This window comes from Carassius gibelio, chromosome B7, assembly GCF_023724105.1.
Source record: "Carassius gibelio isolate Cgi1373 ecotype wild population from Czech Republic chromosome B7, carGib1.2-hapl.c, whole genome shotgun sequence".
NCBI lineage: Eukaryota > Metazoa > Chordata > Actinopteri > Cypriniformes > Cyprinidae > Carassius > Carassius gibelio.
Genome location: NC_068402.1, coordinates 19,492,702 through 19,518,055, shown reverse-complemented (window position 1 = coordinate 19,518,055; position 25,354 = coordinate 19,492,702). Strand labels below are relative to the sequence as shown.

The 25,354-nt window shown below is 35.9% G+C and overlaps 1 protein-coding gene and 1 long non-coding RNA gene across 9 annotated transcripts in view; both read right to left on the bottom strand.

The window, feature by feature from the left end:
* ptpn5 (protein tyrosine phosphatase non-receptor type 5) overlaps window positions 1-25,354 on the bottom strand; it is a 98,065-nt gene that overhangs the window by 5,021 nt on the left and 67,690 nt on the right. For 2 of the 8 annotated variants that reach the window (XM_052559951.1, XM_052559952.1), the window contains 13 exons: window positions 10,687-10,801; window positions 10,527-10,592; window positions 8,000-8,198; window positions 6,643-6,753; window positions 6,489-6,566; window positions 6,061-6,296; window positions 3,851-4,037; window positions 3,674-3,758; window positions 3,485-3,564; window positions 2,919-3,056; window positions 2,356-2,466; window positions 689-849; window positions 489-602 (listed from right to left, as the gene is read on the bottom strand). In XM_052559951.1, the coding sequence (XP_052415911.1) occupies window positions 489-602; window positions 689-849; window positions 2,356-2,466; window positions 2,919-3,056; window positions 3,485-3,564; window positions 3,674-3,758; window positions 3,851-4,037; window positions 6,061-6,296; window positions 6,489-6,566; window positions 6,643-6,753; window positions 8,000-8,167 (1,469 nt within the window). In that variant the 5' untranslated portion in view covers window positions 8,168-8,198; window positions 10,527-10,592; window positions 10,687-10,801. Of the gene's footprint in view, window positions 1-488; window positions 603-688; window positions 850-2,355; window positions 2,467-2,918; window positions 3,057-3,484; window positions 3,565-3,673; window positions 3,759-3,850; window positions 4,038-6,060; window positions 6,297-6,488; window positions 6,567-6,642; window positions 6,754-7,637; window positions 7,772-7,999; window positions 8,199-10,526; window positions 10,593-10,686; window positions 10,802-10,916; window positions 11,752-12,695; window positions 13,159-25,354 lie in introns of those variants that run through there. The other 6 variants (XM_052559955.1, XM_052559956.1, XM_052559950.1 and 3 more) reach the window with 5 other exon arrangements.
* Window positions 16,042-19,470, bottom strand: LOC127961030 (uncharacterized). Its single transcript, XR_008154370.1, has 3 exons — window positions 19,283-19,470; window positions 18,192-18,327; window positions 16,042-16,563 (listed from the first exon to the last, which is right to left on the bottom strand). It is a non-coding gene; the product is annotated as an uncharacterized LOC127961030 (long non-coding RNA).

The window sequence follows — 25,354 nt, the reverse complement described above, 5'->3', positions numbered from 1 at the left end:
TGGAAGATTGTTGAATAAAGTTATTTTTGTTTTCTTTGTGCACAAAAATTTTCTTGTAGCTTCATAAAATTACGGTTGAACCACTGATGTCACATGGACAATTTTATCAGTGTCCTTATACTACCTTTCTGGGCCTTGAACGTGGTAGTCACATTGGTGTCTATGCAGGGTCAGAAAGCAAAAATATCTTCATCTGTGTTCAAAAGATGAACGAAGGTCTTACGGGTTTGGATAGATATGAGGGCGAGTAATTAATGACAGAATTTTCAGTTTTGGGTGAACTATCCCTTTAATAGCATCTAGCAGTCAAACTTGGCACTTAGCAATAGCCTAATGTAACACCAACAGGTCTTGTGAGGATTTTTCTCCATGACTTAAGGCTGGCCTGGAATACCACTGAGGCCAAACAGCTCACATTTATTCTGCTGCTGTCTCAACTCAAACTGACACTTGTGGTTCCAAGGATGTAGAGTATATCTATATTTTACCTGTCCAAGCGTAGCTGGCTAGTAGTCTTAAGGATGTCAACCACCCCTTCATTGCTTAGCTGCTGGCACAAGATAGAGGTAGCAATGAAACAGCCAGTGCGTCCAATCCCTGCACTAAGAGTAAAGAAAACGTTGTTTAAATATATAAGCTTTATCTTCTTACTGTCACTTTAACAACTTTTTTGGAAAGTGTGTGTTACCTGCAGTGGACAATGACAGGGCCACTGTTGGGCGGAGCCTGTTTCCTCACTTCCTCCACCTCCCTAACTAAATCCAAAAGAGGCGGGGCCTTGTCTGGAGTTTTCTGATCTGGCCAGGATGTGTACCAGTACTGTCTGAGAGTGCGCTCCTCACCCTCACTCTACACACACAAACATTCACTAACTTGTTAATAAACATTTACAGTTCAGTAAAGCCAAATTTGATTTGGCCATCTGGGAAAAATCCTACAAGATTCCTATTATTCAAGGTAAAAAAAAAAAAACTGACGCCTTTGATCACTAGTTTAACATGAACTGAAATTCCTGTGTAACATGGCTTATACCTGGGATCCTGTTCGTATAGTCTGACAAGCAACAATTGTAAAGCACTCATAAATCACATAAGTGTGTGTACCAGGCTTAACACACATGTATACACAGGAGCTCTTCTAGCCTTCATCAGTACTGGGGCTCTGTTCAAATTAATTAAACTGAATTTAGAACAATTTCAGATCTTTTTGCAAACCCATTTGACATCAATAATGATTCACAAAGGTCTAGTTCTGATTCCAAACAACTGAGCCAGAAGACACATATACATTATTGCTGAAATAGTATCAGGGAAAATGATTATCTGGTTGTTAATCTCCAACATCATATATATATATATATATATATATATATATATATATATATATATATGTATATATATATATATATATATATGTATATATATATATATATATATATATATATATATATATATATATATATATATATATATATATATATATATATACAGTATGATGCTCATACTAACACATACACACATTCTTTGACATAATACTTTAATATAACTTACACAGATTTTGTGATTAACTACATTTCCTTCCATTACGTGAAACACTGCATGGCTAAGAATATTTGTCTCCATGACAGCCATGCCTCCAGTGGAAACAGAAGTAAAAAAATGTTGCGCTCAACCTGGACTTCTCTCTTTCTGTCCTTCTAATCTTTCTTGTCTTTCACACAGACTTTTAGAAGGTAAGACTCTTCTGTAAATATGAGTCCTGTCTTTATTACTTTTACTGCATTGTAATGTCTACATGAAACTGAATAAATAAATTGTATTTGTAATTGTAGAAATAACTTTTTAAAAAGGGATGGCTTTTAAAAACCATGTAATCTGCATTCTAAGATTGAACTTTATTTGGTCTCTGAATTCTAGTTTAAAAGAAGATTCAAAACATGATACAGTCGATTGTCTTGTCTCTCATGTGCTATAAACAAATTCAATGTTGCTGCAATGTTGTAATGCCACATTAACCTATAGGAAGTACTGTCACCAAAATGCTGGGGTTCCCTCAGGGCACAGTCACATATGCCACATTTTGTTTCAATAGTCTAAAACATTACCAAGATACAGCCTTCCTATACTCAAATTTCAGCACAACTTTGAAATGTGTCAAAATTCTATTATTTCAGTTAGTATCATTTTGCCATATTTTTGGTAAAAATGTAACAGATAAAATTAAATAAGTTAATACGTTAAGACTCCTTTAGTCATTAATTTGCATATAAAACACTACAAATTCAAGTCAGTTTTTTTTTTTTTACTTTTCAACACAAGGGAACTAGACATAATCAAATGAACAAACAAACCAAACCTTCACAGTGAAAATCCTTAGACTGTAGTCATCTGCCTGGATGACCAGTTTGACAGTGATCTCGATATCTTCACAGATGACACTGTCCTCTGGCCAGTATTCTGTGCATTTCTGTGGGACACACACACAAGAATGCTTTATTTGATTCATATGTAATATATGTTTTATTGTCCATCAAAGCCCATTTTAAACCATTTAGAAAAATTCCATTCATGATTTCTGATGACTCACTGTAATTCACCTAAATATTCCAAGGCATGTAAATCACCTTAACCCTGGTGTCTTTATTTACTTTTTGACTTCTGTAAAATACCCAGAGTTAGAAATTAACATCTGAGTATATGATAAGTAGTTTGATGTTCAGCGTGAGTTTGTGCTACTGAAAGTATCAAATAGTGACAGGACAAGAAGAACTATTTAGTGTTAATTCAAGTTTGCTACACCCTGATAATTAAGGAGAGAATACATATGAGTTATTCAAATATCTAAAGATGTTTAATTGTTCAGCATGAAAGAATAATTCCTCACAATCATGTGATGTGTGTACATTTATATATAAAGACCTCATTTTTTTCTTCAATGTTGGTGATCATGACAATAATGGGACAGCGCTCCTGCCAAACCATCCTCCAGAAATCCCCCACTGTGTTTACAGTGGGACCCTGTGTAGCAATGTAAGCCTTTTCTTTCCCTCCATAGCCCTAAAGAAAAAAGGTTTAAAGAAAGAAGAGCATTTGAACAGCCTGATATGTCTGATTGATTAGAGAGCCTTAACTTTTCAGCCCATTGCCTTTCTATGTGATCAGAAATACTGCACACTTCTGCAAAACCACATCAAGTTATTATTTTTCAAACATTATGCAGTCTCCTAATACTTTGTAGTTTGTGAACTCAGAATAAATCCTAAAAGCTATGACATAGGGCTCATATATTTATTACCTTAACTTAGAAGGAAAGAGACAGAAAGTTACAGAAATATAAGAAATAAATGAATGCTAAATGATTAATAACTCTAAAAATGTGGTTGCTTCATCACAAACTAATTTATACAGTTTATTAAAAATGAACACATCACAGCTTACATCAATATGCAAAATAAGATTTTCATTTGACGCTAACACATACTCACCTTCAAATAATTAGCGTTGATGTAGGTGCTGAGAAAATCACCTTCCTCTTTTGCTTTTAAGCAAACTCTGCTATGTGTGTCTGCAATTTAGAGTTAAGATCTTACAAATGCAAAAACATGCCAATATCATCAGTAACAAACCTCATCAGCCATTTCCACATTTTACTGTATGCAGAGTATTATACACACTTGGTAGTATGGTTTTGTAGCGATTCTTCCTCACCACGCCAGGAAAACTGTATTCTTTAGGGTCCACGAAGTTCATTGGTGTTTCCTGTTTGAACCAGAATTACAAGATGAGAAGTGCTGTCATGTTACGATCACTGTTTTATTTTGAACATGGATTTTACTGTGAGTGTCACTCACATAGAACTCAGCCTGCAGCGCAGCATCGTCCAGTGCACGCTTCTGCAGCTGCTCGGGGCTGAGCAGGTTGGATGCGTTCTGCAGGTATTCCTGTGTGCTCTGCTCTCTAGGGGACAGCAGCGCTCCATAGGGCTCTGTAGTACCAGGGGTGCACATGTCCAACGTCAGAGACACATTAGAACCTCTCCTGAAAATCACAACAGAGTTTGTGTGACAATGTCATTTGAATATACAATATAAATTCAGATGGATTCAGAATTTTTCAAGGGCTAAAGCCTTTCAGGTTCTTTCTAAAATCTAGTAAAATAAGTGCAAACCGGTCACGACTACTTTGACTACTTTTCTTTTTATAGTAGTTTCTGATGTTGCACTTTAGGATATTAAATTCTGAATACATGAGAAGGGAATTTGTCTCTGTTAAAATATTTATTTAAAGTTGCCCTTAAATAATGAACAAATGCTTTTCCATGTTTAACTATGACACAAGTGGTTAGCCTTTCCACCATCACCACTTCTGTATTTATGATTCTTTCCTCATTAAAATGTTATGCACACTGTCACATTAAACGCTGAACCATCACAAGAATATTCTTGAAGCAAACAACAACAAATTATTTATAGAATGTAACAGGGCTGGATGGGAACATTTTTGGTCCCAGCAGCCCACCTGTATTATATTATAATAGAGGTGGGCCATTTTACATAAATATCTAATCTCATAAGAGCAACTGGAGACTGGGTTTGGTCCTCACATTACACATAGTTTGATCCATTAAATATATTAAAAAAAGAAAACAAAAAATTAAATATGATCATGATAATAATAATAATGTACTTTACTTATTTAAATTATTTATAAAATAATAAACAAAATAATAAAGTCTGATAATACTGTTATATTTTAAAATTAAAGGAAGTATTAAATAAAATCACAATTCATTATTTTATAGTAAACTTACAAATAAAATGTTGATATTGATTTTTTATTGAATTCTCATCATTTTCAAACTTCAAATCAGCAAGATTTTATTTTGGCGGGTTGCTTATGCTTTCTGTTTGAATAGAAATCGTATACAGTATTACAGTGTGTCGATCTAATACTGCATCAACAGCTGTCAACCATGTTGGTACACAAATGAGCGGTCTGAAGTAATTTACAAAGCACGTTTTATTTTGGTTACGCATACGCAACTGCATACCACTTATTTGCAACTTTGTATACATAAATGTGAAAATCGCATTTAAAGATGTCTAAATTAAGTCCTTAGCAATGCATATTATGAATTGAAAAATGCATTTTGACATATTTACAGTGGGTTAATTTACAAAATATCTTCATGGAACATGATCTTCACTTAAAGGGTTAGTTCACCCAAACTAACCCACTCACGGGTTTGGAACGACATGAGGGTGAGTTATTAATGACATAAGTTTCATTTTTGGGTGAACTAACCCTTTAAGACTGGTTTTGTGGTCCAGGCTCAAATATGTACGTATATATATGTATATAAAGAAAATGGCAGTTGGTGTGTGTATATATGTTATTTTTTCTTTAAGCAACAGACAAGAAAAAATGAACGAATATGTGAACAAGACGTTTATTTGCTCTATTGCAGCAGAACTGGCCTTTAAAAGTCTAGAGCCATTAGAAATTAGAGGCAACCACTGAATTCTAATCACAATCCAAAGATGCATGGGCAGTTATTTTTTATATACTTAAATTTGGTTGTACAATTTGAAGATTCCAATCAAACAGAATGGTCTGACTTTAGCTTTGTGAAGATATGCTAAAAATACAAATTTACTCTCTGACAGCAGGTGGCGCTTATGGAACAGCAGTGATTAAACGTTATCTTGGTTACCACTGTAAACAAAGCAGCTGTGCTTGTAAAGACATAAGATGAAAATGCCTTCCAAACATTTCTGAAAACACGAGAATAAACGCTCTAACAAAGAAAACTCAGTAGAGGCACTATAAGCTCACTTTTCGCAATTCTCAAAATGCATGGGGGTTTATATGAATGTATCAATGAAGGGAACTGACTGTGTTTTAGCATACTTTCACATAGCTGAAGCCAGTCCTTGTTAAAAAAAACATTGTATCGGACCAAAGTGCGTTGGCCCACTGGGAAAATGCTCGGTATATCAGATTACCAATCCTGCAATATAATATACATCAACTACAATGCATACAGATGTGATTTTCTTACCTTTCCTGCAAGCCCACAGGTTTGACAGTGAGAGTGACAGGGTCAGCTTCGGTCTTCATGTCCATAAAGCAGTCAAACACAGGGGTCTCAGGAACAGCATCCAGCTCGTAGAAATCCTCCTGTTTAGCATCTGTCCATTCTGAATATGTAAAGGAGGGCTGCCTGCTCATGGACTGACGACGGTCATCAGGGAAGCAAGGGTTGCCAGGCACCAGGGTTTTAATGCAGAACAGCGTCTGTTGTGACAGCAAGTAGGGGGAGAAAGGAAAGTTCAAGCTTTACACAAAGGAACAAATGCATGCTCGTTTCAAATCAGCTGCGGCAACACTTTATAAACTAGCACATGCTGTAATGCAGTTATACAAGTTATTTTATAAACAGGTGAAACTAAAGTAACAAAAAGGCAAAAGCATAAAGAACATACTCACTCCAGTACCAAGGATGACTACACCTAAGAAGAGTGTGGCTATGAGGGGCAACAAGCTTTCCACCCTCCATATCTCCATCTGCAGACAATGAATAACATATGATATTCAATTCTCTTTCACATCAGAGAAGATATTTCAGTTCTAGCTCTATTACCTGTTGATCACAGGCATCGCTGGTGGAGAGAAGGTACTGAAGGAGATCCAAAACTTTATGTGCTGCTGGAAAAGCCCTGTATCCATTCAGTATGTAAAGGACCCACAAACCCTGAACAAATCCACAAAACACACTTATTATTACACACAAACCCTTTAAAATACATCAGTACCTTGCATATCAACAACTAGGGGTGGCAAAGAAAGATATGAGACATTGGATATGAATGACTAAATGTGTTTTGGTATTTTGCCACAAGCTTAACTGGAAATTAATTTTTTTTTTTTTTTTTTTTGCAAATAGACTACCGTTCAAAAGTTTAGGATTGGCAAGATTTCTTTGTATTGTTTTTGAAAGAAGTGTCTTGTGTTCAAGGTTACATTTATTTGCTCAAATAGTAAAAACAGTAATATTGTGAAATATCAATACAAATTATAATAACTGTTTTCTACTTTTATGTTTTTTTTTTGTTTTGTTTTTTTGTTTTTACTTATTTCTGTTATTGCAAAGCTGATTTTTCAGCAGCCATTACTCTAGTCTTCAGTGTCACACAATCCTTCAGCAATCATGCTGAACTGCTGCTCAAAAACAGTTGTGCTGCAAACCTTACATAAAGCTTTTATGTGTAATGCATTATTAAAGTAGTTTTGATGCATTAATTATGCCTTATTATTGCACCTTACAATGCATTGTACAATCTCATGAATAGTTTTAACCACAGTTAATACACATATAACACTTAGCAATTCATTGCTACACTATGCATTTTAAATTTGCTTAGAATTATTAACGACAACATATAATGTAAGCACATTACGAATAATTATAATGCATTACACAGTGATAAAACCATGATCAATTTTTCAGGATTCTTTGATGAATAGAAAGTGCAAAAGAACAGCATTTATTTGAAACATTAAATTATTTCATTATCACTTCTGATCAAGATAATGCATCCTCAATTAATAGAATATTAAAAGTATAAAGGTACTGACCCCAAATTTTTGAACGGTAGTTTATGTGTATACATAAGTCTTGCACAGCTGTTTGTCAGACAGGAAGGCATACGGTGCAGTTATTGACTATAGGGTCGATCACAGCAGACCCCGGAACAGCCTGTTTTTCTATACTTGTATGCACAAACACATTCAAACGCAAAGACAAACAAAATGATCAACTGCTTACATCTAAAAGCCAAACTTTGCCACTTATAGACAAAACCAGAACATACTGAAACACTCTCACACATGCAGCAATAAAAATCAATCAATGGTTAATTGTGTGCACATCTGCATAAAGTGGGATATGAACATGTCGAATTATTTGTTAATTATTTGAGAAATGTGCATAAACTCACTGTGAGCTGAGAAAGTGTGTACAGCAGGAGGAAAGCACCAGCGGTAACACTTGCTTTCAACACTCTTTCCCATAGAGCAACCCCAACACCTGTCAGGGAATCGTGGGTAAGTGGGGCGGCACTCTCCTTCTCTTTGGGTGCGTCCTCTCCGACAGGGGCTTCTGCCATGATGCTCCTAAAACGTCCTGTCTTTAAACAGCTGAAACAGACACAGAGAAAACCATGTCGGAAGATAATAAAATGTATGTAAAAATACACAGCAAACAGCAATGCAGCTGAATGTAATCACAGAGTAGTTCACTACAGCTTCTGCAGTACAGTCTCATAATTCATGGCATTGCTGTAGGAGGAAGGACACATTCAGAGGTGGACTTTGCAAATGAGACAGTGCTGTGGACATAACGCTAACACAGGGTGTTGTGCCATATACAGTGTGAAAAGCAGTCTTAACACAAGATCCATAATGATTAGCATTAAGAAAAAAATTAGGTTTGAACAGCAGAGAGTTACATTATTACATTACATTCACCATCTAATTTTGCATGATTACTGTTAGTCTTCTGCTTTATTTTGTGTTCATTAAATGAGAACCATCAACCATGGAAAAGCATTCTTTTGTTGGGTTTCAAAGCATGTTAAGGCACAAGTTGAAGTCGACTCATTTAAACTGAAATATTCTCACATCAATTGAAAGTTACTGCTGATCAAATTTTTATCACTTTCTTTTTTTTCACAGCAGAAATGCTTATGACACATTGTGTTTAATATTTAAACACTTCACTCTGCACTGATAGTGACTATCACTTTTCAAAAATTGAAGGTGTACAATATCACTGCTTTGTCAAAGTTAAAGCAGAGTTTCAACAAAATGAACACCGACTGAGATTCAACCATGAATAAACCAGTCAATATAATTTTGTTAAATCCAGAATCTATAAGTCCATGTAAAAAGGAAAGTGCTTTACTTTGATAAATAATAATAGTTAATTTAGGAAAATATATATATATATTTGCTATAAATCTTTCAGTTTTGTCATTGGTCTAATAACTATATCTGCTATTAAATCTACTCTACTGTATACAGTTGTCTTAAAAAAGCATTAGTTCTTACTAGAATGATGCTATTAGCCATCTGTTAGTTTTGATGTACATTAATCTTTGTCCTAAACAGTGACCATTTTAATTTATAAAATATAATACATCTTTTGTAAATATAAATATTCTAAAACTTCAGTTTTAAAGAACCTTAATAATATTTAATATTTTGGTATAGGTAGTATTGTAACTATATATATATATAATTCTGCATTCATGGTTGGTATAAAAGGGTGTAGAGTGTAGAGTCAGTGTAGAGTCAACATTCAGTGCTGGAGTGGATCACTCTGATCAATACTCTAGCTCAACACACACACACACACACACACACACACACACACACAAAGACTGAGGTTGCATTTACAAGAAAAACAGTCACTTCAGCAACAAACACACCCGTCCCCCTTTCTTTCACTCCTTTATCTCTCTCTGTCCCTCATCTCATTTCATCTCATCACTTTTCTTCTATGGATTTCTCCTTTCTTCTTTTCCCTATTTCTTTCTGCTTTCATCTTTTTTTAATGTTTACCCCTGTCTCTGAATACCTCTAACCCTCGTCTGTGAATGGTTTTCTTCTGTCCATTTCACCTTTATCCATGTTTAACTCCCCCTTCTTCTTTACCTCTTTTCTCTGATAAATATTATTACTTTATTTATTCCTATGCTCTATTCAAGTTGCAGCTGGATGCTCTTGAATGATCAGAATGAAGAGAAGAGATCGCTGTGTTGAAAGAAACACACACACACACACACACATACAAGTAAACACCCTTCACAGATTGTCTTTCATCAAACCTAAGCATAATCATCTCATGCTACTTGTTCAGTCAGCATTCAAATCCCAGCCACAAACGGTCTAATGGAGAGATGAAGAAAAACAGCCTTTGCAGACACGTATCTGAATGAAAACAAGGATGAAATGGGCCATGAACTCCATATTTAGTAGGAAAACTATATGTTTTTTTGTTCTTAAGTTATTTAATAACTTCTGTGTTCTCTACTCGTCACAAAGAATACAATAATAACTCAGCAAAAGTGTTTTTAATCACTATGATATGCCTGAATGTTTTCATTTATTCTCATATAATGGTGTCCTCATTTTTATAGATGTAATACATCAGAATGTAATATTTTACAAACGGCATTCAATTGTCAATGATAACTATACAGCACTATTATTCAGTAAAATTAAATTTTTCAGAAAGAAGTCTCTTATGGTCAGTAAAGAGACAAAATACAAAAATACAGTAAAACACTAATATTGTGTAATACTGTTACAATTTAAAATGTATAATTTAATCTTCAGTATCACTAAAAACACTTGTGTGTATATACAAAAGATTCATAAACCACACCACAATCCAAAATATTATCTTTGTGAAAAAAAAAAATTCAAAAAGAATAATTCATAAAGAAACAATAAAGGACTTACTGTATAAAAAAGCAAAGTTAGGCTCACATGACAGTGACAAACACCTCTCTCGGGACCTAATACAAACTAGTAGTGAGAAGAAAAAAGAGGAAAACAGAGATTATTTGCATTGCATTAGAATGTCAATATATATGGTATAGCAGTGGAGGATCATTCTTACTCATGCAGCTCTGTATGGAGCGCTACAGATGGCGATACAAGCAGAGGACACTTCGTGCCAAGTCAACCAACAGGAGTCACTGAGTGGTTTCGAATAAATATCCTTCCATGAGTGTCTATCACAGAGAAATGACAGGTGGTCAAAATATAGCAGGAGACATGAATCCAAACAAGACATCCAGGAATTAAATGCAGTATAAGCAACAGGCTAGACAAAAAAATATTGAAGACCTTAAGGTCTGTGGAGAAGGTATCTAAAGTCGAACACACGTTCAGTCTTCTCCTCTACGATCAGTAAACAATAGCTGCAGAGGTCTGGTCTGGTGATGACGTGATCTACATTGGCATGGGGGTAACCATGGAAACAAATACACTCAGCAGCAAATGGTTTATATAGAACCACTATCAACACCCCCCTCCACACACACACACACACACAGATATACACACTCTAACCCCCGCACACACAGACACGCAAAGGGACCATGCAGCAGTCACAATCCATAGTGGAATAAAAAGGAGAAACGCAGCTCCCCTCTGGCTCCTGCAACATTTATAGACATTTCCTGCCTTTTGTGTTTGAAACAAATATGAAATCTATTTATCGCAGAGTTTCCACTGAGATCCAGATTCATTATACTGAGCTTTTTAAAGCTGCAATCTCTAGCTAGCCTACCCGAAACGCTACACATGAACACACATTAACAGCATAAACTAAACATAGACATATTCCACGGCCTCCACGCTGTAAAATAAGACAGACTCGACATCCCACACATTATAATGAACTATAGTCTGAGATTAAAACAAAGTTAATATGTCAGCAACACTTTTAACAACAATAACGGTTGGCCTTTTATTTCGGACACATTAGGAGTATGGATCCATAAAGGAAACATTTGCTGATTTTTGTAAATTAATAGTTTTGATGAGAGTGAACAGAGTGCAAGAGAGAGAGAGAGATTACCTGCTTTAAAGCAGCCCTACACTATAGAGCTGATGTTTCATTGTGCTTTCCTGTATGAGAGGATTAGGCTTTATGCTGGATGAGTTAAATCAATGTTTATTTATTTATTTATTAATTGCAGACTGGGCCCATTATTGCGCTGCACCTTTGGATTTCCATGAATGGGATTTCCAAAAAAACCCACCTCTCCGTCTCATTCTCCACCTCTGAAACGCATAGCTGATGCGATTAACTGGTTGTATACATTTCAGAGAAAGAAATGACAAAGACAGGGCCACGGATGGGAGAGAAAGAGAGAGAGAGAGAGACTGAAATCATGGGCAGAGGATTATTTGGACCAGTCTCCCTCCCCATGCAATATAAGTCTCATTGGCTTAATACATTGACTAAAAGCAAACCTCTTAAAATAATTCCTGCATTAATAGATTACATTGACCCAAAGTCTGAATTATTCAAACAAATGCTCAAAACCGCTGAAAATATAATAGTCTGACAGCATAGAGCCCCCACACACATAGGCAAGCAATCAGTTACACACACACACACACACACACAGGATGGCAGCCTATCTGGAGAATATCAGGTACATAGAGAATGAGACAGTCTACACTTGTTGAATTCCATTTAAGGATCACAAATGCGTCCCTCTATCTCCCAAAAATCCATCCAATGGGTTCTGTGAAATTATCTTCTTGAACAATAAAAATACTGATATCTGTTTTTCGACCCCATAAACATAAAGACCATTTCCTTCAACTGACCACCAGTCACTGTGTTCACCAACTAAAGACCACTTGTGATAGCTTGAATGACCCATCCCAAAGATGAGGTAGTTTTTAAGAACGAAACAGCCAGCATAAATACGCGTACAGGCACCATACTGAAAGACCTCGCTCATTGACTCGCTTCGCCTCTTCATTGAAAACAACACTGTGTCGACTGAGCATCCTTAAAAACACGACGCGCGCTTCCACGGCATGAAGTGGACATTGAATAATAATACACACCTCTCCGAATACGGCAAAATACGGATGCGCTCTTACCTCTCAGATGGGTGACAGCAGTGGAAATGAGCGCGGAGATTCGCGCAGCATCATTAATATTCACATCACAGCGCTCGCGGAGACGCGCGCGGAGGAAGAGCAGGCAGCGGGAGACGCTGCAGAGCCGAGCAGCGGACCTCCATATGAGCCCGCCTCTCTCCACCGACAATCACAGCGAGGAGGGTCTGAGTGCGTGCGTGGCTTAATATGCTCCGGCCCCCTCTTCCGAGTATATTTTTGTTTCGTGAGATCCCTTTTGTGCGCTTTTCAAGAGGTGTTGACGTGTGAGGTATTGTCTTTCGTTCCGCGAGGCGGATGGTGCGATGCTTCGCTTCAGGTGGCGGCTGGAGGTGTAACCTAGGCAACGTGTCTCGCGGTAGAATGGGATGGAGAGGGATGCTCTTTAGTGCCCTCTCCTCTCTCCAGTCCCCTCAGCACTCACATTAGCAACTGCGTCATTTCCTAAAGCAAATGCAAGCACGTAGTATACTGGATGTTTCGCACCTCCAAAAGTAGGATCTGTGTCACAGTCTGTGAATCTGACATAATTGAAGAAGAAAGATGTTTTCTTTCTTTCTTTCTTTCTTTCTTTCTTTCTTTCTTTCTTTCAATTCCTTATTTCCTTTTTCTTTTTGTTTCAATTCCTTATTTAGGAATAAAGCTTTTTTTGTATATACACACACGCACACACACACGCACACAAAGACTGCATATTCTGCAAGTACCTGCTTCCATCTAGTGGTGCTTACAGTTTTTTTCGATTGCTAAATGACAGTGAGCACATCTGGAGCTACATGTGCAAAACTCTAACTACAGTCTGCACTAGCAACAGTCACCTGAGCTGAGCAGTTCACATCACCTGCAAAACTCATTCCATGCAACATAACACATGGCTCAAAACAGGCTCAGTCCAGCCAAACACTACACACAACCCTCACTGAGATAACACACACTGTCACTCAGAACACACCGAGAGGAAAAACACATCAAACTTAGCATCAAACACCAACACGGAAAATACTCACTTTTCATCTTTACAGTTTGAACAATTTCAGTGACTTCATACAAAGTAATATTTTCTTAAAAGAAAAGACTGACATTCTTTCACATGATATTTTTACATTTTTAGAAAATAATTCTTTAAGGTAAATGAAAACTAGCAGTTTGCTTCAATAGTCTGCAGTAATTTACAGAATTACAGTAATGAGAAAAAAAAGGTAGAAACTAAAAGTACATACTGTAATTCGAACAAATAATTTTCAGTGCTAATCCTGAAATTGCAATCAGCAGTGTTTGACATCTCTTCTGTTTTGAATGTGTGCTTCACAGTTTTGACGGCAGCGTGTTAGCATTTGAACAAAGTGCTGAAAATCCACAGTGTTGTGCAGGTTGTGGTTTAAAAAGTTTTGAAAACTGTGTTCAAGCAATGAAAAACGAACTAGAGTTTGGTCAGCATGTACTGCTGCTGTGCAGACTGTAGTTAGAGTTTTGCACATGTAGCTCCAGTTGTGCTCACTGTCATTTAGCAATCAAAAAAAACTTTAACTATATCCTGACCTGCATTGTTGATACAGTCATTGGTTGATACACGTCAACAGCGCCACCCGTGGTCGTCATACGCAAACGCAGCACGAGATTTAGAGGCCTTGGTTAAATCTATTAATGTAAAATTTTGGTATCTCGTTGATTATGAGACTCTAAAGTCTTGTGTGCATCTAGCTCATAAATATAAAGTATTTATGTTGCTTAGGTGGTATTTCTTTACAAAGTTTGGTGCTATTTTTGGAGTGGTCTTTGGACTGCAACAGGACTTTAGAAAGGGTGGACAACGTGGACCACTGGTGTCGTTATAAAAGTTACTATCTCGTTAAAGCCAAAAAAGACACCACAATGGGCAGCCCCGCCCACGGTATTAATCCTGCCCCCATCACTCAGTGAAGAGAAAGAGAGTCGAGATGAGAAATGTTCAAAGCGCCTGAAGCAGGAATCAGCAGCATCGTTTTCATCCTGCACGAAAGAACGTTTTTCTAGATACAGAAGTATCTGAGAAATTAACCAAATTAAGAAATAACATAAATCGTTTGGTTTGTTTTTTTTTTCACTATGGGTCAACATCTTTTACTCCAATCCTGTGTCTTCCGTGCAACTGTCTTGTTTGCTGTGCTCATCTGGGTAAGTTCTTTCTCTCTCTCTTAATTTTTCTTTATTGTTTTTAATTGCGGTGTTACAGTTTTTTTTCAATTGCTAAACGACAGTGAGCACAACTGGAGTCACATGTGCAAAACTGTAACTACATTCTGCACAGCAGCAGTACATGTTGACCAAACTTTAGTTCGTTTTTCATTGCTTGAACACAGTTTTCAAAACTCTACACACATATCCCACGACTTAAACCACAACCCGCTCAACACTGTGGATTTTCAGTACTTTGTTCAAATGCTAACACACTGCTGTCAAAACTGTGAAGCACACATTCAAGACAGAAGAGATTTCAAACACTGCTGATTGCAATTTCAGGATTAGCCCTGAAAATTATTTGTTCGAATTACAGTATGTACTTTTAGTTTCTACCTTTTTTTTCTACCTTCTCATTACTGTAATTCTGTAAATTACTATATTGAAGCAAAGGTGATGTGAACTGTTTAGCTCAAGTGACTGTTGCTAGTGCAGACAGTAGTTAGAGTTTTGCACATGTAGCTCCAGTTGTGCTCACTGTCATTTAGCAATCGAAAAAACTGTAAGTGTTGATGCCTTCGTCAAAGTTGGTTCTTTAAAGTATCAATTACTACACTAAAAAGTGAAACATTGGATTAACTTAATAAAATAAAATGAAGTAACTATTCACAATAAAGATTTTACATTGACCTCATGTTCAGAAACCATTCAGTTCTGCATTTCATGCAAACTCTTTTCTGAATTTGGTGTAAATCAATATTTTAAATTTGCTTAAATAAAAAAATTAAAAAAAAGTTTTTTAACAGACTTTATTTCCTGCAAAATCTTTTCTGAATTTGGTGTAAATCAATATTTTAAATTGGCTTAAAAAAAAGGTGATGATCTAAATGCAATTTTCTTCAATCTGAAATATGTATTCATTGCAAGTAATATAAAAGGCTTAACAAGTGGCATAATCTAAACATATTAAATTCTCTCAATATATTAGTATATATAAATTAGATTAATTAGTCAGATCAAACTCTCTTTTAAAGATTTATTAAAATTTGTATGAAAATCACGGTTTTTAAGATTAGACTTTTTTTGGGGTGGGGGGGGGGGGATCAAGTGAGATCAAGTGATCAGTTGATTTCAAGTTAAAATTTCATATATAGCAGTATTACAATGTGAATATATCATACAAGAACAAATAAGAACAAGAATTAAAAATAAGAACAAATACCTAAAACCAATTGGTCTGCTTCTCTCAGGAATTCACATTTTTGGCAGAAGAAATGAATGCAAATCAAATACAAAACATAGATATTGCCACATCCAGTAAACAACAAACAACTACTGAACTACTAATACAATGTAGTGGAGACTGGGGTGAAAGCATTTCTGCCATCCTGTGTTCATCAAAGTACTGAAATGGAGGCTGTCAGTCAGTCATTGACTATGCAGCAGAGTGCAGAGGCGACATATTTTTGGGGTAATTTTTCTTGTGTCAAGTTCCATTAAAACTTCCTGAAAAAACTTTCAGTTCTTTTTGATACTCAAGGTTTAGCACATATGTCAGTCCAAATAGCATTGATTCCTACAGCTGCGGTTGAGGACACCTTACGGGGGACCTCTGTGGACTCAATGAGAACCCTGGTGTCTGTGTCACTGATTAAGACACCATTGTTTGCTCCAGTCCATCACCTGGCTTATCCTGGCGAGACAATACAAAGTAATGAATAAAGAGTGCTGACCAGACCCAATTGAGTGTGTGAGAGACACCCTACTTATTCTACATTTCCTGAACTGAATGAGTGTGTAACCCCTGTTGTGTGAGCATAAATGAGTACACCACTGCTTGTTTTGCATTTCATAAGCTGCATGTATATGAGAAAGACCCTGTTATGTGTGTGCCTGATGTGTTTATATGACATCCCTGCTTGAGAGAGAGAGAGAGAGAGAGAGAAAAAGAGAGAGAGAGAGAGAATAAACAGTTGAAAAGCAGGTTCAGCAAGTTCCATTGCTAGCCAGCTATAATTTCACAGACTAGTGATTAGTGCTAACCCTATCCTGCCAACCCTAATGCCACCTGAGCATGCTAATCAGTGTCAATCAATGTCTTTGGGATCATTTGAAAATGGCCGACAGGTGACTTTAATCAGGGTTGGAGCTAAACTCTGCAATGCATTGGACCTCCAGGGTAAGATTTGAGTAAGGGGGGACTAGACGATGAAAAGAAAGTTAGTCAAAACAGTAGAGGCAAAACTTCGAATTAAATTGCAGCCAAGGATAGTGAATATTTCAAATGATAGTCTGACCTAAAACAGCAGAAGCTTACTGTCGAATTTACTGTTCAACAGTAAAGAATTTTTTTTGTCTTTTTCTGAAGTGTATGTAAATATCTGGTTTCAACTGTATGACACCTCTGCTCGCTGCATGTGTGTGAGATACCAGTTGTGTGTGTGCCTGCTTGTGTATGAGGGACTACTGCTTGCACAGCTCGTTCTGAACCATGTCCTCCCTGAAACATAATTTTCATGAATCAACTTTGTGACATGCTGATTGATGCGTGTGTGTCTTAAACTCTCTCTCTCTCTCTCTGCGTGTGGGATAAAAAAATTAGAATATTCAGAAAGTTCATAAATTTAAATAATTCAAGGTAAAAAGGTAAAACTTGTATATTACATTGATCCATTACACAAAGTGAAATATTTCAAGTAAATATGTGTGTCAATTTTGATGGTTGTGGCTTACAGACAATCACAACCCCAAATTCAGTATCTCAGAAAATTTAAATATCACACAGAACCAATAAAAACAAGGATGTGTAATACAGAAATGTATGGCTTAAAAGTATGTTCATGTTCATCTCAGTGATTGGTTGGAACACTATTTTGGTTTTCAGTGGTTGGTAGCACTTTTTGGTCGATTGTTTAAGTGTACAGAACTTGGAGCCTAAGCTGCCTACAGACACTTTTTTTTTTTTTGACGGCCTGATATGGGGTGTGCAGCTAGCGGATCGCAGGGATGAATATGATCTCTTATGTTTGGGCCTGCAATCGCTGATACAACTTTTAAAACAACCTGGGCATCCATAACACTTCAGCTGTGCCATATGCAGATTGCCTCCATAGAAAACAACACTGATGCAGCAATTCATGCAAAAGGAGGCCAAAATATTCAACCAGGTATTTAGTGCATATACGTGAACATAGCTATAAGCTGCAATCAACAGAAGCAGCACAAATAATTGCGTGAAATATTTTACTTTGTGTAATGAATATAATGCATGAGTTGCACTTTTTTGTAACTTAGGCTCCATTCAAATTTTTTTGCCCTTACCAGTATGTAAGTATGTGCGTGGATGGCTGAGCAATGTACGTTGCTGAATTTCCTTGATGAAACGATGAACAGATTCACCAAAGTAGATGATTAAACATTTAAGAATGGATTCCCTCCTTGTATTGATGTCCACGACCTGAACAAAATCCATTTATTAATTATAATTATAATTATTGGCAAATGCAAGTGCTATAACATTTCTCTCCGAAAAGGTAGGAAATTAAAATAGATTGAATGGAGGATTTTAACTGTGATAAGATAATTGACAGGCCAGTTTATGGTGAGAGGATGCATGCGACAGATCCGTCCGTTAAAGATGACAAAGTAGTATGTCCCAAAGCTTGCATACTCTTTTGCTACACACTCAAAAGTATATACTTTTTCACCACATACTTTTAGGCCGTAGTATAAGTAGGTGAATTGGGATGCAGCATGTAATCATTTGTGCAATCAGTACTGATTGGAATGCACGAATCACCTACTGACCCCAACCCCCTGACCCCATGGCAAAAACTACTTAGTGTCAGTGAAAACTTGACAGACAACCAAAACTGGCACTAGGAACTAGGCCTACCAAGTAGCAGCTTTCCTAAAATTCAAATCCAAACATTAATCCGTTTTAGTTTTACAGTTTGAAAGTGTAAATAAATTTTCCTCACATTCATTTCCTGCCTTCGCAAATTTAAAACTGAAAACATATAAAATCCACGTTCGTATTGGCATTGAGTGACCGGAGCAGAGACAGTTAGCCTAAACTCTGAGCGTCACTCGCATATTGAGGTGATTCATTTAACGTTAACTGTCGGCAAAGAAATGCAATATACTCAAGCCTTAGTCATAAATACAACTTTTTTTTTTACAACATTCAGAATTAACATTATAATAACTTCTAATCTGTCTGTTCATTAAAATACGACGTAAAAGCGCTAGCCTGTAAACGCTTATGTTAAAGGTCACTGCCATTAGCTAACGTTAACCTGGCAATCAGTAAAACTGTGCCAAGGAAGTCACCTTATAAAAATTATAGTGTGAGTGCTGAAATAAAGGGCAAGGACACGTAGACGTGCAATTTTGGTTAATTCCTCCCTTACCTGACAAACGTGTCCTGTTCACTTCGTGCTGTTCAGCAGATAACCAGCCTCCTCCGACTTCAGCTGCGTTCGGTCTCTTCCAGAACTTTCTCTCGAGTTTTCATCTGTATGCATGCGCAAACCATGCTTAATCTCAGTGGCGGTTCTACATTGAAATACACCCTGGGCGAGACCCCTTTCGAGCAACTTCTCACATTACTCTCATTCCTACGGAAAACAAAGCCAGGTGGCACTTTACTTGGTCCTCTGTGAACCAGCTCAGTCCGAATCCTGTCAGTCAGATGTGAGGGCCAGTGGGGCTCAGTGGGGGTTCAGCTCCAGGCATTTCTATCAGACAGCATATTGGCATATTACTCAAAACACATAGCAGTGAAAAAACACAGTCCTACTCATAAATTATCAGAAATATTAAAATTACATTAAATTGCAGTTGTCTTGTAGCCCACACACACACACACATACACACACACACACACACACACGATATGCACACCTGAAAGCTCATGCTGGGTAGAAGTAGAGGCAAAGAGGTCTTCATCCTCAATATCAGATATTTGTGGAGACATATTTGTAGCGGAGGAGGTGGTTGGCTCATCCTGACCAGTGGTAGAGGATGCTCCAAAATATTTTAGAAGTGCCCCTGAAATTGCAATTTAACTGAATTTGAAATCAAAAGACCATAGGATAATGTTTTATAAAGCTAAAACAGCCTAGGGTCAAATTGACTCAAAACATAATAGAAGGGTTACATAAACATGCTCTTACACACTAAATGTCTGTCATTACACGCTATATCCTCCTAGACCCGAAAAAAAACAACATTTATTTATTTCATTTTTTCCCCCCATGTCATCACATTTTTTAGAGCATAGAAACAAATAGTAAAACAAATACATTGAAAAATTATATTTTATTCACGTTATGCTATGGTCACTGGGACTCAGTTGTTTAAAAAATAAAATGACTTTAAATTATATGTTTAGGCAAAAACAAAAACTTTTTGGGTTTCAGGATATTTTTCAACCAAAATTTGTATATCAATCTAACTTTTCATGGAGGTACCATTAGGTTACTGCCTCAAATTATAGGCATGACACACTTTTAAAGCATCATAGCAAAAATGCTAACAAAGAGTTATACCCACCACCAATTAACATTAGCCCTTCATTCATGAAATGGATACTGTAATCATACAGAGACAATAGTTGCATACCTTTATCTTTTGCTCGTTTCTCCTCTTCTTCTTTTCCGAAATTGGGCACCTGGCTTTGACCTTTTCTTCTCCATCTCTGTTTATTTGGCACTCGACAATCAACAGATTTCCCATCCCCCCAACTGTCACTCAGGACCAGAAGTCAGGACTAAACCAATTCACCTTGATGACCGCATAATCGTTTTGTATTACCTAGTTTCATTTGCAGGAACTATAGGCCTGTATATAGGCCTGTATTATAACATTATGAATGAAATGTGCGTTATTTGGAAGAAAGTCGGGGTGTGTGACTGACTTTAGCCTATTATTAATTATATTACTAGTGTGGATCCCCCGTCCCCGTCCACCCCCGCCCTGTCCGTTCCATTTGAGAGAGACCCAGAGGTGAAATGTCGCACGCGCCTCTCGCCCCACTCCCTTACACTTCTCTCACAACACAAAGCTTCAGTGGATATTTTCAGCAAGCAGGGGCGCCAGCAGCTGCAGGGAGCGCCAATTTGCCAATTCCACACACAGTGAAATGATATAAATGACGAAAAACCGCTTCGCGACACAGAGGATTTTTTGTTTATCTACTCGTGCTGCCGCCCCCAATGTGTCCCGAAAAAATGACGCCCCGGGCGGCTGCCCGGTTCGCCCGTGCCTAAAACCGCTACTGCTTAATCTAATAAAAGTCGTTTGATCGAATGTTTAATTTGAATTTCATTGTTATGTTATAAGTTTATATTGTATCAATCTAAGAAAATAGATTGAAAGACACGTACAAATTACAAAATGTAATTTTACTTAACAACCTAATAATTTTAGGCTATTGGAAGGAAAAAATATATATCAAACGAAATACAGCAATGTTTTACTTTTTACAGTAGGCCATTTTGGCTGTATGGATGAATATATTAATGTGCATATTATACACATGCTGAGGTATACACATGAATTAAAAATGAGTCATAGGAGACACAGGAGAAATATTCTATTATCGGTAATTATTTAGGGGATTAGTTTCATTAAGTTTATGAAATTTCTGTTCAAGCATCAAACATTTATATATTGAGCTTAATGTAGAATTGCTCTTCATGTGATTGTCTTGGTTTGTTTGTTTGTTTTAATATAAATACAAAACATTTTATTTAAGCAGAACTAATTCATTGTATACTATGTTGCTGTATTCATCAGTCTTCCAAACTAGAGTTTTTTCCATCAGGGCAAATCTTTAATTAAATTATATACAGTATTCTAACAGAATTTGGTGTAATACACTGCAAAAAAATAAAAATAAATAAAAAATAAAAAAACCCTTATTTACTAGATATTTTGCTCATAAAATTCCCACAGCATTGCATTTACACTGACAATATTTCCATAGTCAAGTTTTGTCTAGTGTTTTTCTGTCAGCCATTTAAAATCACAACATTGTTACATTTGTGAATGGATTTGCTTCTTTTACAGTTCATTAACTAAATTAGATGATGTGACAGGATACAGAAAATAAAAGAAACCACAAATAAAATGTCTAAATCACTATCAAAAACAGTACTTTATCGCTATGATTTTATGAATTATTCTGTACACGGTATATATGTCACATATGGTATGTCTCCGCCACAAAGGTTTTTTTTAAATTAGTACTGTACAATATGTTAACAGTTTAAACGTACTGTAATGTTTTATGTGCTCATTTTAGTGCATAATGTTTATCTTTGTTTACATTTTAGGAATACTTTGTCTTTACAGTATATAGTGACTGTAAATTAAAATTAGGTGTCATCACATCATCTTTTTTTAAACCACTCATAATTTATTTACACAGCACACACACACACACACACACACACACACACCTATTTTGTTGTCTTTTTTTACTTTGTTTTAAAAAAATCATGTATTAGATGAAATTAGTTTTTTCTTTTAAATACAGGCCTAAAATAATTTACATTTTTATGTATAATATGAAGTATTTTTATACTACTATATCTGTAAATTTTTGAGTAGCTTTGAGGCTCAGTGGTGCTCACTGCTTAAACGAGAAAGTAAATAAAAACAGAAGCTCTGCCTGAATTGTGCAACTTACTTGAAAGCGTGCTTCATTTCTAAAGTTTGGAACTTTAGTACATTTCCCCATGTTTGGAAATTCAGTCATCTGTGAGATGAAGCTCATCTCTGTGCCTTCCCAAAAATGCTTGTGTCCAGTTGTATATAATGCCCTCTTGTAGAAGGATTCTATTTGTTGTTCTTGTCATTAGATGAATTATACACGTATTTCTACTGTAAAAACACTTTTTTAACACAGTTTTAAACTGTCATTCATGTAGTTGTTAGTCTGTCATGTAGTGTCTAATTTCCTGTTCGGTCTACCCAACATATCTCACCCTTCACTTTACTGTCTTTAACAGTCTATGGAGGGTGTCTTCAACACCCCTGGAGGGTTAACACTTGTTTCTACAGACAGATGTGATGATCTGTGTGCAGTGTGTCTTTGGAGCTCTCTGATAGGAACAGTTCTCTAACAAAGCAGGGGGTGTTGCTTAAACAGCTCTTGTCTCAGTTCGAAATGAAGAAGTTTGAGGCTTTTTTTTTTTTTTTTAAGTGATATTCTGACACATATTGGACATTCTCAGAGAACAACTTAAGAACTGCTGAAACATGTTTAACCTCAAAGACTGAGTGTCACCGCCTGCTTTCGGTACTGAAACTCCAGATGCAGCATTTACTTTATACTCACTTTTGAAATTATGTTTGCTGCTGTGTATTACCAAGCACTATTGGATCTCATTTGAACTAAATTTTAGTGCCATTAGTCTGGTCACGTGCACTTTAAAAGCTGGACCAAAATAATAAACTTGTCAATTTAAAAAAATATGGTAAATGCTTTATTCTGACTAAAATCACATCGGTCTGATTTTTGCATACAAATGGGAAAAAGGCAATTTCAGTTCCAGAGCTTGTCATTTTCATTAGTAAAGCTGTAAGCTGCAGGTTTTAGGGTAACATATTGGGTATAATGTACACTGTAAAATTGAATCATGGGTCTTGAAATTTTCTTTGAAAAAATTATGGTGATAATTAAAAATAAAGTTCATTTTATTGAAGACATTGTGGTTCAGTGTTGTATAGAAAATATTGAGAACTTTTCACTAATAAAACCAGTTTTAAAGCCATTTTTTAAGAAGTTTCCAGCATGCTCTGCATATGGCTGAATAAGGAAAATAAATTTTGAAATTAAGTGCTAATTTATGTGTATTTGAGTAAAGGGAAACATCCATTAATATTAAATATTCAGTTTCACATTTAAAATTCTGTTATGTTGAAGTTTCTATCACTACCATTGTGCAGAAGAGTAGAGCTTAATTATGGAGAACTGTTTGTAATTGGATGCTTTGTTCAGTGAGCTGTAACTTTGCTAATGCAAAGTTTATATTTCTACTTGAGCTATCTGGCTGTAGACTGTCTTTAAATTGTACAAAATAATTATAAATACAAATAATTATAAATACAAACACAATCAGGCCTTACTCAAATTCAGAGGCTTTTGAGAATAGACTTTAAATAAATTAGCACATTTCATCATATTAAATTCATTGTCATAAATTAATACATTTTTTATAATGATTTTACACGATTTTCTTCCCGGTTTCTTTGAAAAATCAAGCCTTAAAAACTACTCAAAATATTATTTGTATTATTGTTACTGTAATGTTTAAAGTAGATTTACAGTGTGTACATGGATGTTACATCAAAGGCAATTTTATACAGATCTAGAAATATTAAATGCGTATTGGTGATTCAACAACATTAAAACCAGGCAAATCTAAATATTAGTTTGAATTGAACATATGCACAGAGCGCATAATGTTCACATAAATGTAAGTTTGAATGCTGTAAAATAAACACTATCATAACTGTAGGCAGTCAGGCTAATCTCTTAAACAACATTGTGATCAATATCTTACCTTCATAGACATGAAAAAATTTATAAAATCATATAAAATTGTAAAATTCATGCAGTAAAATTCACTTTATCAAAGGTTCACTTTTCATTCATGAAGAGGACATGAAGATATGTGCCAAAAACGTGTCTCTTGGTGAAAAATAAAGACTTTTTAAGACGAAAATGAAATTATCATTATAACCACGAGATAGCATCTGCGATATGAACTCCCTATTTAGTTTCATGTCTATTGATTTATTATAAAATAAATATTATAACTAATTTAGTACTTCACCGCACTTAAGTATAAAGTATAGCAAGTGCAGGAAGTCACAAAGTCACGTGTCATTTAAATACATATTCAATTCAATTCAAGTTTATTTGTATAGTGCTTTTTACAATGCAAATCGTTAATATAATTAATAATTAATAATTATTATATGATGCATTCACACTTGTACCAATATTTGTTAGTTCTGTTCAGGGTTAGCATCATCTGAGGTCCTCTCAGGGTCAGCATCATCTCTTCTCAGGTGTTCTGGATCCAGACTGGAGCTTGTGTAAATCCTAGTTACCATGGGATGTAAATCCCATGGCAAAACATAGAAATAAATAGAGACATCATTAGCATAGCTGCTAATTCAACAAAGTAAAATTAATTAGTTTAACCCAAGCTAAAGAATAAGAATGCGCATTTGATCAGATGCAACTGCAGTCACAATTTAAGATACATTAATTCAAATGCATGGCAAAAGAGATTTTTAATCTATATTTAAACAGAGAGAGTGTGTCTGAACCCCGAACATTATCAGGAAATCTATTCCAGAGTTTGGGAGCCAAATGTGAAAAAGCTCTACCTCCTTTAGTGGACTTTGCTATCCTAAGAACTACCAAAAGTCCAGCGTTTTGTGACATTACGGAGCGTGATGGA